General features: G+C 33.6%; 1 protein-coding gene across 1 annotated transcript in view; it reads left to right on the forward strand.

The window, feature by feature from the left end:
• ROBO2 (roundabout guidance receptor 2) overlaps positions 1 to 23,128 on the forward strand; it is a 608,353-nt gene that overhangs the window by 516,142 nt on the left and 69,083 nt on the right. Inside the window, exons 13-16 of the mRNA XM_077765658.1 lie at positions 3,023 to 3,144; positions 10,697 to 10,928; positions 13,837 to 13,961; positions 16,296 to 16,467. Coding sequence (XP_077621784.1) covers positions 3,023 to 3,144; positions 10,697 to 10,928; positions 13,837 to 13,961; positions 16,296 to 16,467 — 651 coding nt within the window. The remainder of the gene's footprint in view (positions 1 to 3,022; positions 3,145 to 10,696; positions 10,929 to 13,836; positions 13,962 to 16,295; positions 16,468 to 23,128) is intronic.

Here is a 23,128-nt window from a genome sequence, read left to right on the forward strand (position 1 = left end):
AGGCTTTGAACAGGATATAATTCAAAGTAGTATTTTTATGCAATGAAAAGCACCATACAGCCATAAAAATATTATTATAATTACAATGTAGTTCAGTGATAGTAACTAGCATGCTATTATAACAGAGAAGGGTGCCTTAAAGGAATCAAGTGAAATAAAGTCACCACGTGATTTTTAACGTTGCTGACATGATGACAGTCAGGGGAGGAGGGAATGCCACTTTGCTATTGTTCTCTAAGCAGTAATGTGATTAATTTTCCATGATGATAAAGGGCCTGTAGGTAAAGAACCTGTCTCTAGAGAAAGAAAAAGTACAACAAGGAATTTGAAGATTTGAAACTGGTTATATTTTACCTTGCTTACATCCAGTCTCCTATAGTGTGTCTGAATTTAACGAGTAAATTAAATTATTGAACTTGAAGAGGTATATGGTTTTCCCTCAAGAAATTATAGTACAAGATCATTTTTGCTAGTGGAGATAGAAATAGGTTTTGTGGGTAGTTGCTGTGGAAGGTGGAAGATAACAGAATGGGCGAGACTTTTGCTGTGATTGTATCCGGCAGACCTTCCTGATCATTCAGTAACTCTGTCAGACACTAAATCTTGACTCATGAAATAACTTCTTGGTGAAAAGGTCAAAAAAGATTAATGAAAAGTTGTTTGTGATTTGGCTTGTTCCAGTTGAGAGACTATATAGAGCAAAAGACTTATGTTCTCTTAACAGATATTTAATAGGAAAACTCATGTTTTGTGTCTGAATGTCAGGATCATTTTTTGACATCACACTTTTAGTAGCTTTGCATTCAGCAAAGCACTTCTTTTCAAAGAACGCTTTGCTGTGTGAGCTCTTATTTTTAAAGATATTAAATATATTTAAAGATATTAACTACCATAGAACTTAGAAATCTTTTATTTTAAAAAGGCAGAAAATACTTGTGCCATCAACACCACAGGAGACCATAGATAGGACAGCAAATGTCAATATTATTCATATAATATTATTAATATGTTTTCCTGAATCAAGTAAAACTAGTTATGCTATTTATGTTAAAGATGAAAAACACTGGAATTGGGGGAAAAAATCACCAAAGTGTAGTTCCCAATTGTTTATGTTCTAGTTTATTCACTCGTTTTTTGTTTTAATTATTTACATTATACGTTTTCCAAATAACAACAGCAAATGTTATGTCCTGAGTTATGAGGTAAGTTCATGCTCTAGTCAGTTGGTCAGAGGGTTGGAACACAGCAAAAGAGATCTAATATATTTTAATCCTATTTTAATTAAAATCAAGTCTGTATATTATTGATATGAAATCCAAATACTAATAAAGGCAACACTTTCATTAAATACTATATGCTAATGCCAAACTTATGCATTCTTCCAAGCCATGCTAAAATCCTTGAGCATTTTATTTTCTTTTTGGAATTTTTTGAGTATAGACGACACACAATATTACATTAGTTTCAGGTGTACAACATAGTAAGCCAACATCTCTATATATTATGCTATGCTCCCACAAGAGTAGCTACCATCTGTCACCATACAACACTATTATAACATCATTGACTATGTTCCCTATGCTGTGGCTTAAAAATTGATATTAATTTGTTTTTAAATTTGAGTATAATCAGCATTCAGTGTTATATTAGTTTTAGGTATACAATAGTATGATTCGATAATTCTATACATTACTCATTGCTCATCACAATTTGTGTACCCTTAATCCCTCACCTAGTTCACCCATATCCCACCCCCATCTGGCAACCACCAGTTTGTTCCCTAGTGGTTGTGTGCCCTATGCTGTGGCTTTTATCCCATGACTTATTCATTCAATAACTGAAGCCTGTGCCTCCCACTCCCCTTCACCCATTTGGCCCATACCCCTCACTTTCACTATTGATGTCCCAATTGAAGTTAGTGTACCCGGTTTAAGTTACGACTGAGAGAGGCACTTCAAAATATTTTTGCAAGAGTGTTGCATTGTGGCCTAAGAAAATAGGAGAAAACAGAATTAGGAAATGAATTATTTCAAATTAGACTCCTTCCTTAAAAGATAGCTGGAGAAAAACAATTCAACTTGATTCTGCTGTGCACTAGTTAAAGCAGTTAATTTGAGTGTGTGTGAAATTCAGTCTATGGTATCAGTTTGATGAATTGGATGTCTAATTTATCTTATTTTTTTTTTCTTAATGGACACATATAATATAAACCGTTTTCTGGAACAATAGAGTAGTATTTCATGAACGGTGAATACAGGGACAAATAAAGTATGGCTGAGAGGATATCATTCTCAATATTGCGGTTATTTTTCCCTCTTCCCTCTCCTTATCACTTCCAAAAAGCAGCTGAATTCCTCTTTTATTTGCCAGATATTGAAGTTCTGCTCAAAGTTTATTACTCTAGAAATGTAGAAAAGTATTCTACAATTTTCAATCAAAAGTATTTTTGTGAATTTGGGGAGCTTTTCTCCTTCTTTCTCTCACTTTGTTAACCTTTAGAGACATAATTCACTTCCCAGGTCCCCCTGATTACATTCTTTCTGTCCTTCCAGTCTGGAATAGGTCAAGTAGTGAGAACACACAGTCTACCAATTGGGACAAAGGATTAAACACATTCCTAAACAGGAGTTTTCAGATATTACTCCATTAACTACTCAGGAAAGTCCTTCCCTATGCCAGCATCTGTAGAAAACTCTTCTTAAAGAAGTCTGATGGCACATATGTTTTTCCTTAATAAGCAAATAATAGATCTTCCAAAAGAATACACTTGAAGGGAGTAAGAGATTATAAGCACTTTTATTAATATTATTTTAGTAAATATAAATATCATCTCTCAAATTAGGTCCTATTAGTCTGGGTGGTATGTATATTATATATATATACACTCTAACGTTGTTGTTTTGTCACATTTTAATTTTTAACCCTGCAATTATTTTTAATGACCTATAATAGTGTCTTGTATAATATACATTGGAATTTTACTATGAATTTTTTTAAATATTGGGAATGGTTATCTCTGTAGATATCAGCCCACCAGCACAAGGAGTGGACCATAGACAAGTACAGAAAGAACTAGGAGATGTCATTGTTCGTCTCCATACTCCAGTTGTGTTGACTCCCACCACTGTTCAAGTCACATGGACGGTAAGTTTCAAAGGCAGTGGTAACGGCACTGTCTTTTATTCCTTTAAGGAAACAACTCAAAAGAGGAAAACGTGAATCAACACACAAATAGTAATAGAAACCCTCATTTGAATCAAGGTGGAATCAACGGTAAAAAAGAAAAATATTCAAGAGAATGAAAAAGTGAAGATAGTTTGATTGCAATAGAACTATGACATTTCATCTTATTTTTTAAAAGTTTTATTGAGATATAATTAACATATCACAGTTAGGACACACAACTCTGTTTTCACTGTATTTTCAGAATTGTGCAGTCATCCTCAAAATATGACTTTAGAACATTTCATCAGAAAATAAAACGCTTGTGTTCATTCGCAGTGCCTCCTCCATTCCCCGTGCTTTAGCCCTCTGCAAGCACCTGTCTACTCTCTATCTCTGTAGATGTGCCTGTCCCTCTCATGTGAATGAAATCATGCAATGTGTAGCCTTTCGTGTCCTGCTGCTTTTACTCAGTGTCAGGTTTTCAAGGTTTAACCATGTTGCAGCATATGTGTCAGTACTTTGTTCCTTCTTATTTCTGGATAACATTCCATCACACAGATATATCACATACACATAACACATAAACATACTCTGTTTATTCATCAGCTAATGCACCTTTACGTTGTTTCCACTTTTGGCTACTCTGAAGGAGGGCTCCATAAACATTTGAGTACATGTTGACATATGTTTTCATTTCTCTTGCAATCTACCTGGGAATTGCTGAGTAAAATGATAACTCTGTAACATTTGGATGAACTGCCAAAATGTTTTCACAAGTGGTTATACCATTTTATGTTTCCACCATCAATACCTGAAAGTTCCAGTTTCTTCCACCTCCTCCCCAATTTCTCTCACAACTTCTGCAACACTTGTTATCTTCTGTCCATTTCATTATAACCATTCTACCACTAGAATGTAAGTGGAATATCCTGTAAGTGGTTTTGATTTGTATTTCTTTAATGACTAATGGTGTTTTCCATCTTTTCATGTGCTTGAGCATTTGTATACCTTCTTTAGAGGAATGTCTATTCAAATTCTTTGCTCATTTTTAAGTTGGGCTGTTGTCCTTATTTTAGATGTGTGTTTGTTATATATTGGATAAAACCGCTTTTCAGATATATGATTTGTAAATATTTTTTGTCAGTAAAGATTTTCTCTGTGGGTTAGTTTTGAATTTCTTCATTTGAAGCACAAAAAAAATATTAATTTGAAAGTTTCTTTCTGAATTTAAATAAATCATCTGTACATTCTTTTAGCTGAATCTCAAGTAGCAGCACCAAAACATGAATATGATTTTAGTAATTTGACATATATAGTAAAAAAAAGTAATGGATTTTAAGAAATAAGTGGATATGTTAGTATATGCTAAGAATATTGATTCCATGAATTATTAAATGTCAACCTGCCCATTGTTATATCAAAATTCAAAATGCCTTGCCACTGCAATGAAAACAACAAATAGCATAAAAATAGCCACAATAGTCATATTAGAGAATACTAACATTTGTGTATATGTGTTTGTATCTATGTGTGTACCTGTGATTTGAGAAGAGCCAGATAATGTTCTTCCCTGTGCATAATATAGTTAGTGCCAACTTGTTTATATCTATGAGTTCTCTATTATAACCTCTAAAAATCCATAATATATCAGGATGTTAGAGCAGTACAACTTTTTTAAGCCCTCTATGTATGTGATAGATCTTATATATTGTATAAGTAATGGACATTTGAGTTATGGATAGTTATAATTTTTTTACTTTAATTATAGTATTAATTAAGAATTATAATATTAATTAATTTTGTCAGTATTGTTACTGTTGCTGTTTTGATGAAGTAGAAGAATGACTAAGTAAGAAAAAATTAGATTTTCACCTTCAGCTTTTAGAGTCCAAGTTTCTTTAGGGAAATAACCATTTATCAACTCCATCAACAAAGGAAGTTGGGAAAGGGAAATGGGTTATCTTTCATCAGTTCTTAATTATATTTTAAGTATAAAACACAATTAAAGAGAATTATTACAGTGTCCCCTCAGTAATAAATCCATTGAACAAATCCATCAACAGGCATTTTTGTGGGCTAGTTTTGTACTAGATTTGGAGGAGAACTATATAAAAAGACACAAATCTACTTGAGAAAAACATGGAAATCTTTAATGGCAGTAGGGAGGGATGAGAGCCGTAATAGGCGTATATGGACCCTATAGAGAGGTTTCAATCAAAGAAGACGTAGTTAACTCTGTTCTCAGGCCCTAGAAAAGGCATCACCACTCATTTTCAACTATATGGGGAAGTATGAAAGTATTACCATATTAGAACAGGAAAACCCAAAATAACATTTAAGGCTGTTTAGTGAACTTCCATAATTTTATAAAGGAAGCCAATGTATTTGGGTTGAATGATACTCCCAGTATTCCACACCTATAAAAATAGGGTTAGAATTATATTAGAATATAGAATATATTCTAGAATATAGAATTATATTAGAATATATTTTTGTGGTTTTTTTTTTTACTTTAAAGATAAACTGTAGACAAATATATATATTTTCAAAAGGCATGCATTTTAATGGTGGAATTAATTTGGCACCTGGTCCTAGATGGGGCATTTTGTTACTTCTTAAGCCACATCGCATGATCAAAACTTTGGCCTACAAGTACAAAATCGGCTAATACTTCAACAAAAATAAGACTAAATATATAATAATTATTTAAGATTACATTGTTTCTGATTCCATTTTTAACATTATTTTGCATAGTCTTATTCTGTTTTCTGCGTATAATGATTTCTATTCTTCCGTTCCCATGGAGGGAACATAATGACCTCATCGTTTTTCCAATGGCACAGTGGGGGTATTATCTGACATGCCTCTTCCATCCCTCTGTAACTTTGACCGAATATAAAACTAGCAAAGCTAAGCAAAGAGTTGTATTTTTAAAGCAGATTTTTCTTCATTCTCAATTGAAAAAGTCTTCTCAGCTCTGTTGGGAGTTTTGAAAGGGCTTCTAAATGTGGAAATTATTTGAGTAAGAATCAAAGTCATTATGTTTATGAAGTTAATCACTTTAAAAGTTACTGAGTTTAAAAGAATAAATCAAATCAGATCAAAATTGCAGGTCTGTAGTCTGGGAGTTCTTCCAGAAGAGGAACCTTGTCATATTCATCTCTGTATCCCACGAAGCTTGTCATTATTGGTTTGCATATCTTTTCTTCTCATGAGCTTGGCTTCTGTAGTCTGGAGTTTATGTTTTTCATTTTTGTTTTTTCATGGCAGAGCATGTGTTGCAAAATGCCTTTTCAATAACTCTCTGTTGAATGATCAGATTGTTTCTATACATTTTTATTTTTGTTTTAAAAAAGAAAGTGTTCAATTATATAACAGGGTATTGTTCCCCACGAATCTGTAGTTACACATAAGTATGTATCCGAGACGTAACTTTAGTGAAATAAAGTCAGACTGGGGTAGGGGTCACTTGCTAAAGAAATTATAACCAAATATTTTATTTCCAGGTCATAGTTTCCATTGTTAAATGTATATGCTCCTTAATTTATTGCACTGTTCGTGTATATTCCCCATTGCATGTGTTTAGATTTGGAGGCCAGCTGACGTGGGTTTCCAAGGCTAATCTTGAAGTTAACAGTAGTTAGTAATGGCTGCTTTCTAAAGATGACTGCTCTTATAATGAGGATAGGCAAAAATGATAAGAATATGAATGTTTCACATGGAAAATAGCAATAAATCTCTTATTTAATAAATCTCTTATTTACTCTAGTTTGTGTGTGTGTGTACGCGTGTGTTTTTGTTCAAGGACAAAAAGAACCACAGATCCTTTGCCCCTTAAACATCACAAATCCTGAAATTGAAAGTGTGCATTGGCAAACTGAAATTTCAAGTGTCAGCTTAATCCAGATCAGTCACTTAGCAGGCTTAACTCACAAAAGAAAATTCACTTTGAATTTTCAGATGAAATGGACTTTATCTTTAAATTGAAAAGATAATGGTAAGCATCTCACTTAAACATTTTAATGGGCATGCTGATTTGAGGGTCTCATATGGACCCTTTTTTCTTTTTACCATATCCCTTACTTCACAAGAGTGCTCTGTCATTGTGCATCCCTACAAATTACAAAGTTCTTTAACTTATAACAGTCATTTAATTGTATCTGGCTCCATGCAGTATGAATATTATTTGAGCAAATCAAGAAAACTGAGGCTCAACTGGGTGTTGTATGTAAGTGATGAATCACGGAAATCTACTCCCGAAGCCAACAGTGCACTGTATGCGCTATATGTTAGCTAACTTGACAATAACATATATATATATATCTCATATANCAGAAAATTAAAAGGCTGAGCTGTAGCTTATTTGGACCTTATGACTAGAAGATGGAAATTTGCTTCTTCCTTTGACATTTTCCTTAAGACAAAGCTTTTTTATTCCTGTTTCAGAAAATACAATTTTTTTAATTCTATAAACCCATGGCTTTGTAGCCAGACTCTGATTATAATCAACTCCAAAGAAAATCCTCCTTCTTATAAACAGAATGTTAATAAAACCAGTGGCAAGCATATGGTTTAACTTGAAAATGACCGCCTGTCAAAACGTGCTCTAAAAGTCAGTGGTGGAAAACACGTATTCAATAAAAATCCCACCTAGTTTTTTAAAGGTAATGTTTGGCATTTTCATTTTTGATTCCACCTGTAACAACAAATTCTCTCCTGAAAAGAATGTATTGCAACTGCACAAAATCAAGTTAAACTATCAGTTATTAAGCAGGACGTTAGAATATACTGGTTGAAGGCAGTGTACAGTGAAGTGAGGAGACAATGTTGTGTAGTAAACATTAGCTTCATAAAGTCCCTAAAACACTTAATTAATGAAATGAAAACCAAACATGGATAAAACCAATTTACCCTGATTTACAGACTCTCTTCATCTGGAAACAGCTGCTTAATGTTCTTCTTAAAAACACAGCTTGCTTCTTTCAGTATTAACAAGCTATTATTGTGAGTTATGTCTTTCTTTCAGTATATAAATTCACTTAAAGCAAATGCAGAGAAGTTTATAAAATGCCAGCTTAATGTTGTTTTAACATATGCTGCAAGGAATTTTTTAACATTGACAGTTTTGATTAAAGACATCTCTCTTTGGCTCTCATAAATTTAACTTTTTGCTTTTGAGTCGCCTTGTTTTGTAATGTCAGAACAACTTCTGCTTTTCAAAAATTATGCCTTTTAGCATGGATGCTAGCATGGTATGAGGTAGCATGAATAGGGATTCAAAGATCGTGAGCTTTGGTGTCAGGACTGGGCTAACTTTTTCTTAACATAACCTCATCCTAGTGTAGCACTAATTCCAGAAAATCTTTGAGGGTTAGAAAACTGACAGGTGGATGAAGGAATTCTTAGTTGTTAAGACTTAGCTGGACATAGAAACACATATACTGAGCCCACCAGCTTCATGAACTCTCTAGCTTGGACCTTCTAAATATAGAAAAATATGCCTTTGTTCCATGAGATTTTGATTGAGGTTCTGTGTTTTTAAATTTTCTGCTTTCACTTAAATATAATTTTTAAATGCTGCAACTAACAAAGAAATGTTAGAAGTTAATACATAAGAGAATACCTTTTATTAATGTGTTAGCAGTTGGATGAAGACATTTTTAAAAGGTTGAAATCACCATTTTCATCATCACCTTCTCTATTTCTTCTCTCCTCAACTTTCCTGAAATGAGGTCCTTCCATCTCTTCTCCATTAAATTTTGCACTTTATTTGACAGTGAAATATGTCAAGTTTAAGGCTTCTTAGAATATGGCTATTAAGCTAAAACATATGGAAATTAATTGAAGAGAGTGCTGTGATAGTTACTTTTAAATCCAACAATTCTTACAAAAAAATGACAAGACATTAAAAAATGTTTAAAAAGCTAAAAATCCTCTTCTCTCTGAAAATGAAACAGTGGTGAAACTCCAATAGAGATTGTTTAATAAATGTGTAAGGAGAACATGTTTCATTAGTATCTTGCATTTTTTATGTAGTCAGTTTTCATGTTATTATTATGAGAGAACAATAAAGCTTTTTCAAATTGTTATTTGATATGAGTTTTCAGAATCAAAATTTCAGATTTTCATTCAAAACAACTGCTTATCCTCTGTACTTTTAAGTGAATGAAAGGATCAAGAAAGTTGTCAAATGGTGCCAATAGTGAGACTATTGAAGGAGCCAGAAACTGGTAAATTAATTAAAGTCTTTCATTCAATATTTGTGAGTGGGTATAAGTTTTTCATATGCCTTTTTTTAAGTTTATGTATTTTGAGAGAGAGGGAGCACGAACAGAAGAGGGGCAGAGAGAGAGCGAGAGAGGGAATCAGTCAAGATTCCACACATGTCAGCACAGAGCCTAATGAAGGGCTCGATCCCACAAACTGTGAGATCGTGACCTGAGCCAAAGTTGAGTCAGTCACTCAACTGACTAAGCCACACAAATGCCCGTTTGTATCCCTTTAAAACAGATACTCTAGCTTCACAATTCCTAGTCTTCTCATACGCTTTCTCCAGCCATAGGAATTTTGTTTGTTTGTCTGAGAGAGAGAAAGAGAGAGAGGGAGGGAGGGAGCGAGACCATGCATGCACGTGTGCAGTCAAGGGGGGAGAGAGAGAGAGAGAGAGAGAGAGAGAGAGAGAGAGAGAATCTTAAGCAGGCTCCATGCTTAGCATGGAGTCTGATTCAGGACTTGAACCCAAGACCCTGGAGTCATATCCTGACCTGAAATTAAGAGTTGGATGCTAAACTTACTGAGCCACCCAGACAGCCCACCTTGGAATTTTATACATGCTGTTTCTATACTTCTTCCTCTGAAATAAATGATCCTACTTTCCTTGCAGATCTTAGCACTTGCTCTTTTTTAGGAAGATTCTTTCTTCTCTTTCCCAGTAGTAGATTCTGTCAACTTCCTCTATACTCTAGGTTTTCTTAGCTTCTTGTCTATCTCATTTATAACATTTGTTTATATATATATATATTAGTTATAAATGTAGCTTGACCAATAACTTGATTACTAGGAGTTCAAGAAATGTTTTGAGTGACTGAAGACATTAGTGAGTGGACAAAAGAATAGAAATTCCTGAGAAGCAGCACATTACATATCCAGTCCTAAAAATGGGAACTGTTGAATTTAGGAAGAGAATGGACAGATGAGAAATGAAGCTAGACACATCAGCAGCTCTGGGCCTTATCAGGCCTTGTGTGCTACTTTAAGGAATTTGAATTAATTAAGTAGATGTCTGGATACTATGGAGTATTGTAAACAAGAGAGAGTTGTTCCACTCTTCATTTTGGAAGTAACATAAGAGCAATGTGAACTCAGAACTCAATCAGATACAAGATGCAGGGAGGTAGATTACAAAGCAATGGTGTCACTCAGATGAGAGTTGACGAAGACTGAAATAGGGACAAGAGAAATGAGGATGGATTCACTGTCATGTCTAAAATATTTCCATTTGGTTTCAAAAGCTTTATGCTATGTTTTGCAGGTTGATCGCCAGCCCCAGTTTATTCAAGGCTATCGAGTGATATATCGTCAGACTTCAGGCCTTCAGGCTCCATCGGCGTGGCAGAACGTAGATGCCAAAGTCCCGACTGAGAGAAGCGCTGTCCTAGTCAACCTGAAAAAGGGGGTGACTTACGAAATTAAAGTTCGACCATATTTTAATGAGTTCCAAGGAATGGATAGTGAATCTAAAATAGTTCGTACTACTGAAGAAGGTCAGTTTTCAGATTTCTAGCAAAAGACAAACTTAAAACCTCATGAAGCCAATTTCTGTTGAAGTTCTAATTTATCACCTGCCTGAGAAGAATAGCAAGAGAGGATATAAAAAGTGAATTCAGGAAGTGTCATTTTCTCCTTTTTCTGAGAATCTCCTAGAATCTGAGTAATTTAAAAAAAAATGATATTTGAATAATGTGATTTTTTTCTTCAGGAAACATTTGTTCCAAAGTTTTCCAGTACAGTGGAACTTGATTACGATATTTTCCCATATTATTTTTTTAACATGGATTGAATTCATTTGGCTTTATTAAAGGACAGGCTACTGGAAACAACTCAAGAACACAGAGTATTCATTGTCACTCTCCTTTTTTATTTTTATTTTTTGATATATTACAACATGACATTGTTGTTTTTAATACATAAAAGCTTCCTGCCAGTCTCACTCATAATTTCTTTTTTTTTTTAATATTTTTTATTTATTTCTAGGAGAGAGAGAGAGACAGCGTGAGCAGGGGAGGGTCAGAGAGAGAGGGAGTCACAGACTCTGAAACAGGCTCCAGGCCCTGAGCTGGCAGTCAGCACAGAGCCCGATGCGGGGCTCAAACCCACGAACCGCGAGATCATGACCTAAGCGAAAGTCGGACGCTTAACCGACTAAGCCACCCAGGCGCCCCTCACTCATAATTTCTAATTCAGAAGGCCACTTGCATGTTTGCAATATATTCTTATTAGTGACTTTCCCTGCCCCCCTTCCCATTTAGAAATTGTCTTGCATACACAAATACTTTAAAGTCAACCTGTGCTGGACGTGAATCTAATGTAGTTTTGAGCCAGTCATTTACCAGTGTCCCCTTCACTAAACTAGAGGCTAATAATAAATGGTACTATCAAAGTACAAAAAATCAGATGCCAAGTATAATAAATCCCCCGTTTCTGCTTTTCTACAAATTTTGTATACACAGCTCTGTAAAAAGCTTTTTTTTTTTTTTATCAGTATGAGAGTAATCTTAAGAAAATGCATGGAGGTTGCTTATGCTAATGTAGATGTTCCTGTTTGACAAAAGAGCTGTTAAGTTACACATATCTTATAAAAAGCATCCCAGTGAAAACGTTATGTTCGCATTGGTTTACAATATCAAATACTGACATGAGCAACAGTATATATCGTAAAAATACCATTAATCTAATTTTAGGGTGTGTAAAGAAAAAAGTCCTAAAAATTAATAATAATATCTTCATCCACCGTTAAAATTTACTTTATGTTGAAAATACGTAGTACTCATGAGTGAAGTGGGTGAATTTATACAGAATGCGGTAGTTGAAGCACACTTCCACAAATGAATTCCACCGCAGTGGGACATTTCCTATCAATTAGACATTTGTCACCAATCGGTATGCATTCATTTCCAATGCATGCGGCCTTCGGAGGGTAAAAACGGGAACTCATCTGGGCTTCGTGTGGGAATGATGAGCAGTGACTTGGGCTCATAGAAAGAAACTGAGCCTTGAAGTAACTGACCCGTCAGGAAAGCAGGCATGGTGTTCTTTCTAACCCAGAAGGAAGTCGAATGAGAAACCAGTTTTAAAAAGTGTTATTTTTCCATGGAACACAAAACTGGTGAACACGTGGTTGAATTTATATCATTGTGCCCTATTTTGGAGCAATGTTATCGTGTAAAGGAATAAAAAAGACTGGTATACCATGTCTGTGTATAGTCTGTATCTTGATGCAAATAGGGTCATACCTCAGTGACCGATTTACTAAAGGTGGGGGACTTTATCGATAGGCTTTTAAAATATCTTTTACCATTCAATTGTACATATGTTCAAAGGACTCAACTATGTAGAGTTATGAAAGCATTGATCCTTTTACTTAAAAATCCCTTAATGACACAAAAATCTTTGAATTTTGTTTGAACTGCTATTTCATTTTGTTTTTCCTACTCGGAGATTTACTGAAAATTGATAAATTTTCCTGTAAAATTAGTATTTTTCAGTTCTCAAATAGACTGGAGAGCAGATGCTGTGATCTAAAATCAGAATTTTTTTCTCACTCATCTTTTCTCAGAATGATTATAATTAGTTATAGGAGAAACCATAAAGGATGAGAACTGTAGGAAATTAAAATCTATCCATTTCACATTTGACCCAACATGAACTGTTTTCATTTATAACTTCAGAATGTCTTGCCCATCAATATAAAATAAGCTTTAAATCTTAAATTATGAGTTGATGTGTAAGTCAATTATTTTTCCCAGTATGAAAAAAAGTATTTTTTTCTTATGTTGGTGAAACGTATTGCTGTGTTTCTACTTTTATTTATTAAACACAAAATAAAACAAAACAAAAAGGTTGTTATTAATGACACCACTCAGAGAAAACATTTGATGAAAATTTGAGGAATACAGCCTCTCAGAATACTTTTGAAAGGGGTGTTCTTTTTTTCCCAGAAAGAGAGCCCATTGGAATCAAAAGAACCTAACTTCTAGATCCAGACATATCTGGGTTCAAATTCTTCCTTGATGTTTGACTTGGACAACTCTCTTACACTACTCTTCTCTTTCCTTTTCTGTAAAACTGAGATAAGAGTTGTTTTTGCTTCTTGAGGTTAGTGTGATAATTAAATATGACACTTAGCTTAGCACTGGGCATACAGAAAACACTCATTAGAATGTAAGTTGTTAAATTTATTATTGAGCACATATTAGCACGGCTGTTGTATTTGCTTTAATTCTATCCATTATATTTAAAGGACATTAAAAAAAGTCTGTCACGGTTGAACACTACATGCAAATCCAGAGGTCTGGAAACCAGACCTCACACTCTTATCTTCATATTCTATAAGTAGTATTAATGCACATCAAGACTTACAGTTTGTGTTTATTGTAATTACTTCCTCTGCAGCCCCAAGTGCCCCTCCACAATCTGTCACCGTGCTGACAGTTGGAAGCCACAATAGCACAAGTATTAGCGTGTCCTGGGACCCTCCGCCTCCAGACCATCAGAATGGAATTATCCAAGAATACAAGGTAGGGCCTGAATGAAGAAGGAAGGCTCCCAGAGAAGCTTCCCAAAGAAGCCTCAGTGTCACATGCAGGGAGTGTATCTCCAAAGGCTCTCTTGCTGAGTCTGCATATAACGTAATTTCTAGAGCTTTGTATGTATGACAGGTAAAGAAACAAATGCATAAGTACTTAGAACCAAACTCCAGGATACAGATAACACAAAGTCACTTGTGAGTTGTCACTAGTCAGCTGTAGCAGTGGAGTGTTTGGTTTTTGGTTTTTGGTTTTCTGTGTGGCATGATTTCAGAACCCAAAAGGTTTAGAGAGATTGGGTACGAAAGTAGGTAGTGAAACTCTCATTCTGGAAACTTCCAATGTCATTGTTGTTAAGTTTCTTTGTAATAGGCCTTAAGTTTTAGACTGTGGTCTCATAAAAAGATGCTTCCAAGGTTTAGAAAGTTGGAGGGGGAGCAGGTGATAGGAAGCTGGGCATCACCAGCTCCTGCTCTTACACTCTGCTTTTATCAATTTATTGAGATTTTGGAAATACGTCACTTGAAGAAGGGGAGCCATTGAAAAATCAAATTACAAAAAAGACTAACTTACAAAAAATAGTTTATTATCTCATGTTTTAAGATAATAAATTTGTTGCTGTTTAGAAACAATGTATCTATTGTTTTCTTGCCATCATTTGATGTTTAAGAGACAGAAGATGTCTAACTTTGAGAAATAAGATTCTGATTAGCTGTGATGTGATTAGAATACACACGACAGTAAAACACCTCATGAAGCCTTATAAAAATTCAAAACTCTGATTTTTGCTGTTAATAAATATTTATGGAATTCTGAAAATTAACATGTTAGATAGATCTGTTAGAATAGAAATCTAGACACCCCACCTCACCCCAAAAGTTTATGGATGTTACATAGAATGAAGCTGAATAATTGCACTGAAAGCACTGCAGATTGAATTCTGTTATTTCCAATAACAAATAATAAATTCAAAATAGAATTTTCTTAGATGAAAGGTTAACTTACTGAAACAAGCAATGTATAGAAGCACTTACTCTAAAATTATTCCCATCACTTTATAAAGAAACATGGGAATGAAATATAAGAATAAGTTATACAATAACATAAGTATGATACATATGAAGCTTTAGAAATATTAGGGCACATTGTTTTAAGAGCAAAGAATGCTCTATTCTTGAGTGTGTGTGTGTGTGTGTGTGTGTGTGTTTTAATGAAGGTAAGATTATATTTGTGTATTATCTGGAACTAAATTTAAGTAAAATTCCATTTACTCAAATCCTGATTTTGATTATAACATGCTAAATTTTGTCCTAAGTTGTAAACTTTCTCACTCATATGGAATTGCCTTATTTTGGTAACAAAGTCTATATTTTGGTAAGGCCTAAAAATTCCTACATTAGTAATTCAGATATTATTGTATAAATAAAAGAAATATAGAGTTCACAGGAATTATTTTAAGTAAAAAGTCTCAGAAATTTACACATTTCAGAAACAAACCATGTGTGTTTCCACTTATGTGTCTATATGTAGGTTACGAAATGCTGTATGTTATGAATACAAATATATATTCACAGTGTAATTCTTTTTGTAATGCATTTGACAGTAACAAATCCCCATATCCCAGAATGCCTTAAATTGTGATTCTTGTGGTAAAAGCCTAGGTTCTCTGGCATCAGTGTTTAAAGACTTCACCACTTTGTACTCATGCATGTGTATGTGTGTGTGTACATATGTTTTGATCAATATTAAGATTTATTACTGTCAATGTAAATACTGGCTTTAATTTCATCTCAGTCAATACTTATAACTTAGGTCAATTAATCTTGTTAACTACTTCTGGGTAAGTTAATATTTTCTTAAATAAAATATAAATTATTTAGATATGTACCTATATACCTTGGACATTACAACTCATAATCACCATATTTTAATAGATTATATGCATAATAAATCTTGATAAATAAATTAAGCAGAGGAGTTACACCCTTTAATCCATACCCAGATGCTGTTTGCAACCATAGACCACTTTCCAGAGGTGTTAAAGGAATCATGGTGTGATGAGCATTCAGTGTTGATTATAAGATACAAAAGAACATGGCATAGTTTTAGCTTCCCTTATTGTTCTTCCTTTAATACACACACACACACACACACACACACTGACACACACACATAAATAAACTGCAAAATTGGGCTTTTGAAAATGTCATTTACAAATACTATAAGCCTAGAGAATAGATTGGTTACTACTAAAAAAAATATTTCATCAATTTAACAGAACGGATAATTTGGTATTCTTTTGTTATTCACTTTACATTTCTATAGATCTGGTGTCTGGGGAATGAAACACGATTCCATATCAACAAAACTGTGGATGCAGCCATTCGATCTGTAATAATTGGTGGATTATTCCCAGGTATTCAATACCGGGTAGAGGTTGCAGCTAGTACCAGTGCAGGGATTGGAGTAAAAAGTGAACCACAGCCAATAATAATTGGTAAGTACCAGTGTGTGTGGCCTGTGCTTTAGAGTTAGTCAACTGGTAACAAGGTAGATTTTTTTTAAATCTATATCCAAACAGTAGATATGCAGCAATGATTGAGAGAGTTCACTCACCATACAGGCAAATAGGTTGACAGACTAGGGTTTCTTATAAAAATAATTAGCAATTCCTTCCTCTCTTAAGATTCCCACAAACTTTAAATTATTAGCACCAAGTCTTTAAATGCTGAAAGTTAGTTGGAAAATAATTTTCAGTCAATAATTTCATTAGTAATTTTGATGCCATTGAAATATAATAGGATATGAGGCAGTTACTGAAAAAGTACATTATGTTTCAAATCTGTATAGTTCCTTTTAGCCAGGAAAAGTGGCAAAATGTAACCAGAAACAGGCCAAAAGAAACTTTATTATCCAAATATATCCCAAAGAAGAAATCCCAACTTTTTTTTTTAAGTTTACTTGTTTATTTTGAGAAAGAGTGAGAGCGTGGAGAAGGGCAGAGAGAGAGGGAGATAGAGAATCCCAAGCAGCCTCTGCACTGTGAGCACAGAGCCCAATGCAGAGTTCTAACCTACAAACACTGAGATCATGACCTGAGCCGAAATCAACAGTCAGATGCTTGCTCCACCGAGCCACCCAGGGGCCCCAAGAAGAAATCTGCTATCATCATTACAAAAAAATTATTCCCTAGTAGCATTGATTGTGTATGCCTGTTCTTGAAATATGTGTAAGTGAAATCAGACAAAATATAATAATTTGTGTCTAGCGTTCACTAAACAATGTGTTTTCAGATTTACCCAGGTATGTATTATGAAATTCATATGTGTTATTTCTGAGCAATATTCAACCTGGTGAATATATCATATTTTGTTTTTCTGCTTTTCTCTTGAGAGAATGAACATTCTTGTATAAGTCTTTTTGAGGACATATGTTTTTATTTCCTTTAGAGAAACATTTAGAAGTGGAATTTCTGGGTAATAGGATTGATATAGTTTATAAGAAGCTGCAAACACTTTTTCATATTATTGTATAATTCTATACTCTCATTAACAAAGAATATGACTTTCCCTTTTTCTACATCTACATTATTTGATGTTGACAGTCCATAATTTTAGCCATTCTAATGAGTGTAAAGGACTATCTCACTGGTGTTTTAACGTCAATATTCTTTGATAACTAGTGATGTTGAATAATTTTACATGTGTTTATTGACCATTTGCATATTTTCTTATGTAAACTTTCCAAATCTTTGCCTTTTTAAAATTGTATTGCCTGTCTCTTATTACTGGATAGAAGAAGTTATACTCTGGATATAAATTCTTTGCCATATATTTGTATTGCAAATATTTTCTCCTGGTCTATGGATTCCGTATTTGTTTTCTTAATGGTGTCTTTTGATCAGCAAAATTTTAAACTTTAGTGAACTACAATTTACCACATATTTCTTTTATGTATAGTACTTTCTAAGAAATTGTGGCTTACCTACAGATAGCAAAGGTATTTCTTATAGTTTCTTCTAGTAGCTTTATATTTTTAGCTTTTATGCTTACATCTATAATTCACCTAAAGTAATATCATGTGGTTTGAGGTGTGAGGATTATTTATTTTAATAACTATATCAGCACGTTTTCTTAAACTTTCCCTGTGATTTTTTTATTATTATATTTGTACAATGTCCTTTTCTAACTGTTCTCAGTTATATGTAAATTTAATTTTACATATTGCCCTTTTATCTTTTGACCTTACTCACTTCACTAATTTTAATAGTTGTGACATATTTTTCTGAGTGTTTTCAAACAATATTCTATCTCTTTTCTTTTTTGTTTTAATATGGTAAATTCTACTGTATGGTTTGGAAGGTGAATAAATCTTGCACTTATTTCTGGGTTAAATCCCACGTGGTCGAAATATTTTTTTTTTTCTACATATATTACTGGGTCTAATTGATACCATCTGGTAAAAATATTGCATCTATGTTCATGAGAGATATTGATCAATAGATTTCTTTTCTTCTAATGTCTTTGTCAGGCTTTAGAATAAGAATGGTTAGCTATATAGAAGGAATTGGGACGTATTCCTTTCTCTGCTGCAGTCTGTAACAGTTTTTGTAGGCCTTTCATTATTTCTTCCTGAAATACTTTGTAGAAATCAGTGATAATACCTGTGCCTAGAGATTTCTTTGTGGATTCAACTTATATTTATGAATTTACATTATTTAGAATTTTTTTTANTTCTCCGCCATCTTGCCCCCGGTCCAAAATATCTAGAATTTTTCTTGTCTTATGTTGGTTGTGATAAATTGGTACTTGGTTTTGCCATCAGTGCATTTGTCTAATCCCTCTAAGTTGTTGAGCTTATTATCATATGCTTATTTGCACTACTTCCTTATTTATAATACACTTAATTATAATGATTGCAGGATGTGTAGTAATGTCATCTCTTTTATTCTTAAATGCCAAGAATTTGTGTTCTCTCTCTCTTTTTCCTCCTTTTTTTTTGTTCCCCCTCCAAGTTTCAAGCAGTCTTGATACAGATTTATCAATGTTATTGATCTTTTCAAGGTAGAATTTTGACTTTGCTATTTTTATTTGTTTTATTTATTTTCTTTCTAATTAATTTCTGTTCTTTTCTCTTCTACATACTTTTATGTTGCTTCTTAAGATAGATACTTATATCAATGATTTGGACTTTTCTTCTATTCTAGTATGGATATATAAAGTTATAAATTTCTTGCTAAGCACATGTTCAGCTGAAATCTTACACGTTTTGAGGTGTTATGTTTCCATTTATCACAATGTTGAAAATACTTTTCACTTCCCCTAAGGATTTCTTATACTTTGTAGAGGTTATTTGGAAGTGTATCATTATATTTCCAGATGTTTTGGGATTTTCCAGATAGCCTTTTCTTTCTGATTTAAAATTTAATTCCATTGAGGTCAGGGAATGTATGTTGTATGAATTTAGCCTTTAAATATGGAGAATTATTTTATGACCTAGCAATTGGTCTTAATGAGTGTTTCTTGTGCATTTGAAAAGTATGTATATATTTCTGTTCTGCAGTGGAATGTTCTATAAATGTCATGTCAAATTTGTTAGTAGTATTATTCAGGTCCTTACTGATTTTCTGCCTGTTGATTCTTTCAATCAATAAGAAAGGAATCTGGAAATTTATTATAATTAAAGATTTATGTATTTCTCCATTCCATCTATAAGTTTTTGTTTTTGCTACTCCTTTTAAGTGAATACATTTTAGGACTGTTATATCTTATTAAAGAACTTACCCTTTATCATAATGGAATACCCCACTTTATAAAACAGTAAGAATCTTTTCCTGAAACTTACTTTGTGTAATTTTAGTACAGCGATATTATCTTATGACCGTTTACATCGTTTGTGGGGGGTTTTCCCATACTTTTACAGAGAAACTGTACATTTCTGTTATTTAAATTGCATGTTAACTCTTTTAAATTCAATACGATAGTATTGGGGGACCTGGCTGGCTTAGTCCATTAAGCATCCCACTTCAGCTCAGGTCAAGAACTCATAGTTGGTGAGTTCAAACCTTGCATCAGGCTCTACTCTAACAGCTAAGAGCCTGGATACTGCTTCGGATTCTGAGTCTCCCTCTCTCTTTGTTCCTCCCTGGGTCACATTCTGTCTCTCAAAAATAAACATTTAAAAATGTTTTTAAAATATGACAATCTTTGTCTCTTAATTGGAATGCTTAGACTATTATCTTTAATGTAATTAGTGATGTGTTTTGGCTTAGAATTGCCATCTTGCTATTTGTTTTCTATCTAACTTTATTCCTGTTTTCCTAATTTCCAAATTTATTCTGGATGCATTAAATAATTTTCTATATTTTATATCCACCATTGCATTCTTAGGTATAACATTTTTTTAATAGTGGTTACTCTAGGATTTGCCTATAAGGATCCTAAAAATTACAGTTCTATTTTCCTTGCTCTCAATATTTGCTATGGCTATAATTTACTCTTATACATGTAGTAAACACCAATATACAAACTAAATTATTAGTATTTGCTTGTCTTTAAATCATTAATTATATTTTAAGTGAATTAAAACTAAAAAAGTATTTTATGTTACTCATTCTTTTTTATGTTACTCTTTTTTTCCAGATATTTTGTTCCATAAATTCAATTTCCTCAGTATCCCTGAATTCCATTTTTTTTAAACTCAGGAATGCTGTTTAGCCACATTTGGGATCCCCTTCACTGAATTACATTGTTGTATTGTCCTCAGATCAAAAGCTATGAAAATTAAATGATTTTCCTTGTTTATTTCCCTTTTTGCACAGTGTTGCCCTTTTGTTTTATATATTTTGCCTAGTTTTCTACCTATTTATGGTGGGAGTACATGTCCTGTACCCATTATTTCTTTATGGGCAGAAATAGAAGTATTCAGTGAATTATTAATTTTATATAATACACTGTTGTGTTCTAGAATGTCCATTTGTTTTATTTTTCATTCCCCATATGTTTGTTCATTCTGACTCTATTAATTTCATGAACATATTGTAATGGCCACTTTAAAGCCCTTGAGTCCTACTTTCAACATGTGTATCATCTTATGGTCTGTTTCTATTTATTACCTTTTCTCTTTACCTTTGGTCATATTTTTCCTATTGTTTGTGTCTTTTCCTGTCTTCCTTTCATTTCTTTGCTCTTGTTATTTTGCTCATTTTTGCATGGTTAGTAGTTCTGTTTTACCATATACTAGATATTGCAATTTTATGCTTACCATAAAATTTTGTGATATTCTAAAGAATGTTGGGTTTTGTTCTAAAGTAAGTTATGTTACTGACTGATCATCTTGATCTTGTGGTGGCTTGGATTTTACATTTGTTAGTATAAGACTGTTTATATTGGACCTTATTCTCAAGCAAAATTTCAGCATGCTCTTTACTTCTAAGTCATGACTTGGAAGAGGGTTCTGTGAAAAGCCCAATATGTTTACCTGTTTTCCCAACTTGATGAAATTTGAGGATTGAACACAATCTTCTTTGTAGTGTACATCAGCTGAAAGTCTGTTCAGCCTTATCAGCTTTCTAGCTTTTGATTTTCACCAGATCCTTGGAATCTTCATTCTGAATGCAGTTAAGGGTTAACCTTAGGATGGGCGTTGGGAGGGGGGGTAGATTGGGGATTTGGGAACATCATTCTTCTGTGGCTGTTTCACATGGCTTCCCATGAAATTTTTCAGTTATTCTAACATCTCAGAACACTATGGTCTGACACCTCGGACTAGTATAATTGAGGATTTCAGCGTGGAATCTAGCTGCCCAGCACTGTAGAGATTGAAATCGTTAAGGGGAAAAGAAAGCCTCAAAAGTGTAGATTTCCCTTAGAGAACTTCTCTGCTTTTTTTTTTTTTTTAATGTTTTATTTATTTCTGAGAGAGAGAGACAGCATGAGAAAGGGAGGGTCAGAGAGAGAGGGAGACACAGAATCTGAAACAGGCTCTGAGCTAGCTGTCAGCACACTGCCCAACGCAGGGCCCGAACCCACAAACCGTGAGATCATGACCCGAGCCGAAGTCAGACGCCCAAGGAACTGAGCCACTCAGGCGCCCCAGAACTTCTCTGCTTTTAAGAGGCAAATCCTTTTAGTTCTTTCTGTTTTGATTTAGTTATTAGTATCTTTAATTTTTTAAAAAATACTCTTCTTAGAATATTTTCACATTTTAAGGATACTTGCTCAGAGTTTGATACAATAGAATGTGCCAGGGGGCAGCAGGTGGTACAGTTGGTTATGTATCTGACTTTGGCTCAGGTCATGATCTCACAGGTGGTGGGTTCAAGCCCCTCTTTGGGTTCTCTGCTATCAGCATACAGCCCACTTCAAATCTTCTGTCCCTCCTCTCTCTGTTTCTCCCCTGCTCTCTTTCTTTCTATCTCAAAAATAACATTACAAAAAAAAAAAAAAAAAAGAATGTGCCAGTTCCATCCCTTCCTGTTTGTTTTATTGAAATGATACACATAGAGTACACTGCCATTTTCTGGAAAATTATTTCTTATTACAAAATATTTATTGAATATGAAGAGATCTAACATTCAGTCATATTGTTGATTTTTTATATTTTAGAAGTTTTTGTTCTTTTATATATTAAAAGCATTAAAGAGAAAAGTTATAGTATTAACTTTCCTTTAAATTGCCTTCCCTTTCTTAATTAGTCATACAGACTGAATTAATTTCTTAACCTGAGGGGAANTAGTGTGTGTATGTATATATGTATAATTCAGAAATAAGCCATTAATTTTTCTCTGAAAAAATGTTTATGAATCTTTAAAAAGCATTGCTTTCTATGAGAACTCTCAGGTAAGTAAACAAAGCTTTAAAGATTTTTACTCTCTTGCATATATGAAATACAATATTTCTAATTCAAAGATTGTCAAGTATCTATATTTTTACTTCCTGTTTTTTATATTACCTTTATTAATAAGTAAAATTCTCAAGCAAGGGAAGGCTTTTTAAAAATTTTTTTGTAGGACTACTTTGTTGTTCCCCATACTTGGGGGATTTATTACACTTGGAAGGAGGTAAACCATTACAAGAATACCATTCAACCAAGTTCATGCCATGTTGATTAAGAATTTAACAATTGTATAGTAACTTTAAAATAAGAAAGCTAAGAGT

Source organism: Crocuta crocuta, unplaced genomic scaffold (assembly GCF_008692635.1).
Source record: "Crocuta crocuta isolate KB4526 unplaced genomic scaffold, BGI_CrCroc_1.0 scaffold174, whole genome shotgun sequence".
Classification (NCBI taxonomy): Eukaryota; Metazoa; Chordata; class Mammalia; order Carnivora; family Hyaenidae; genus Crocuta; species Crocuta crocuta.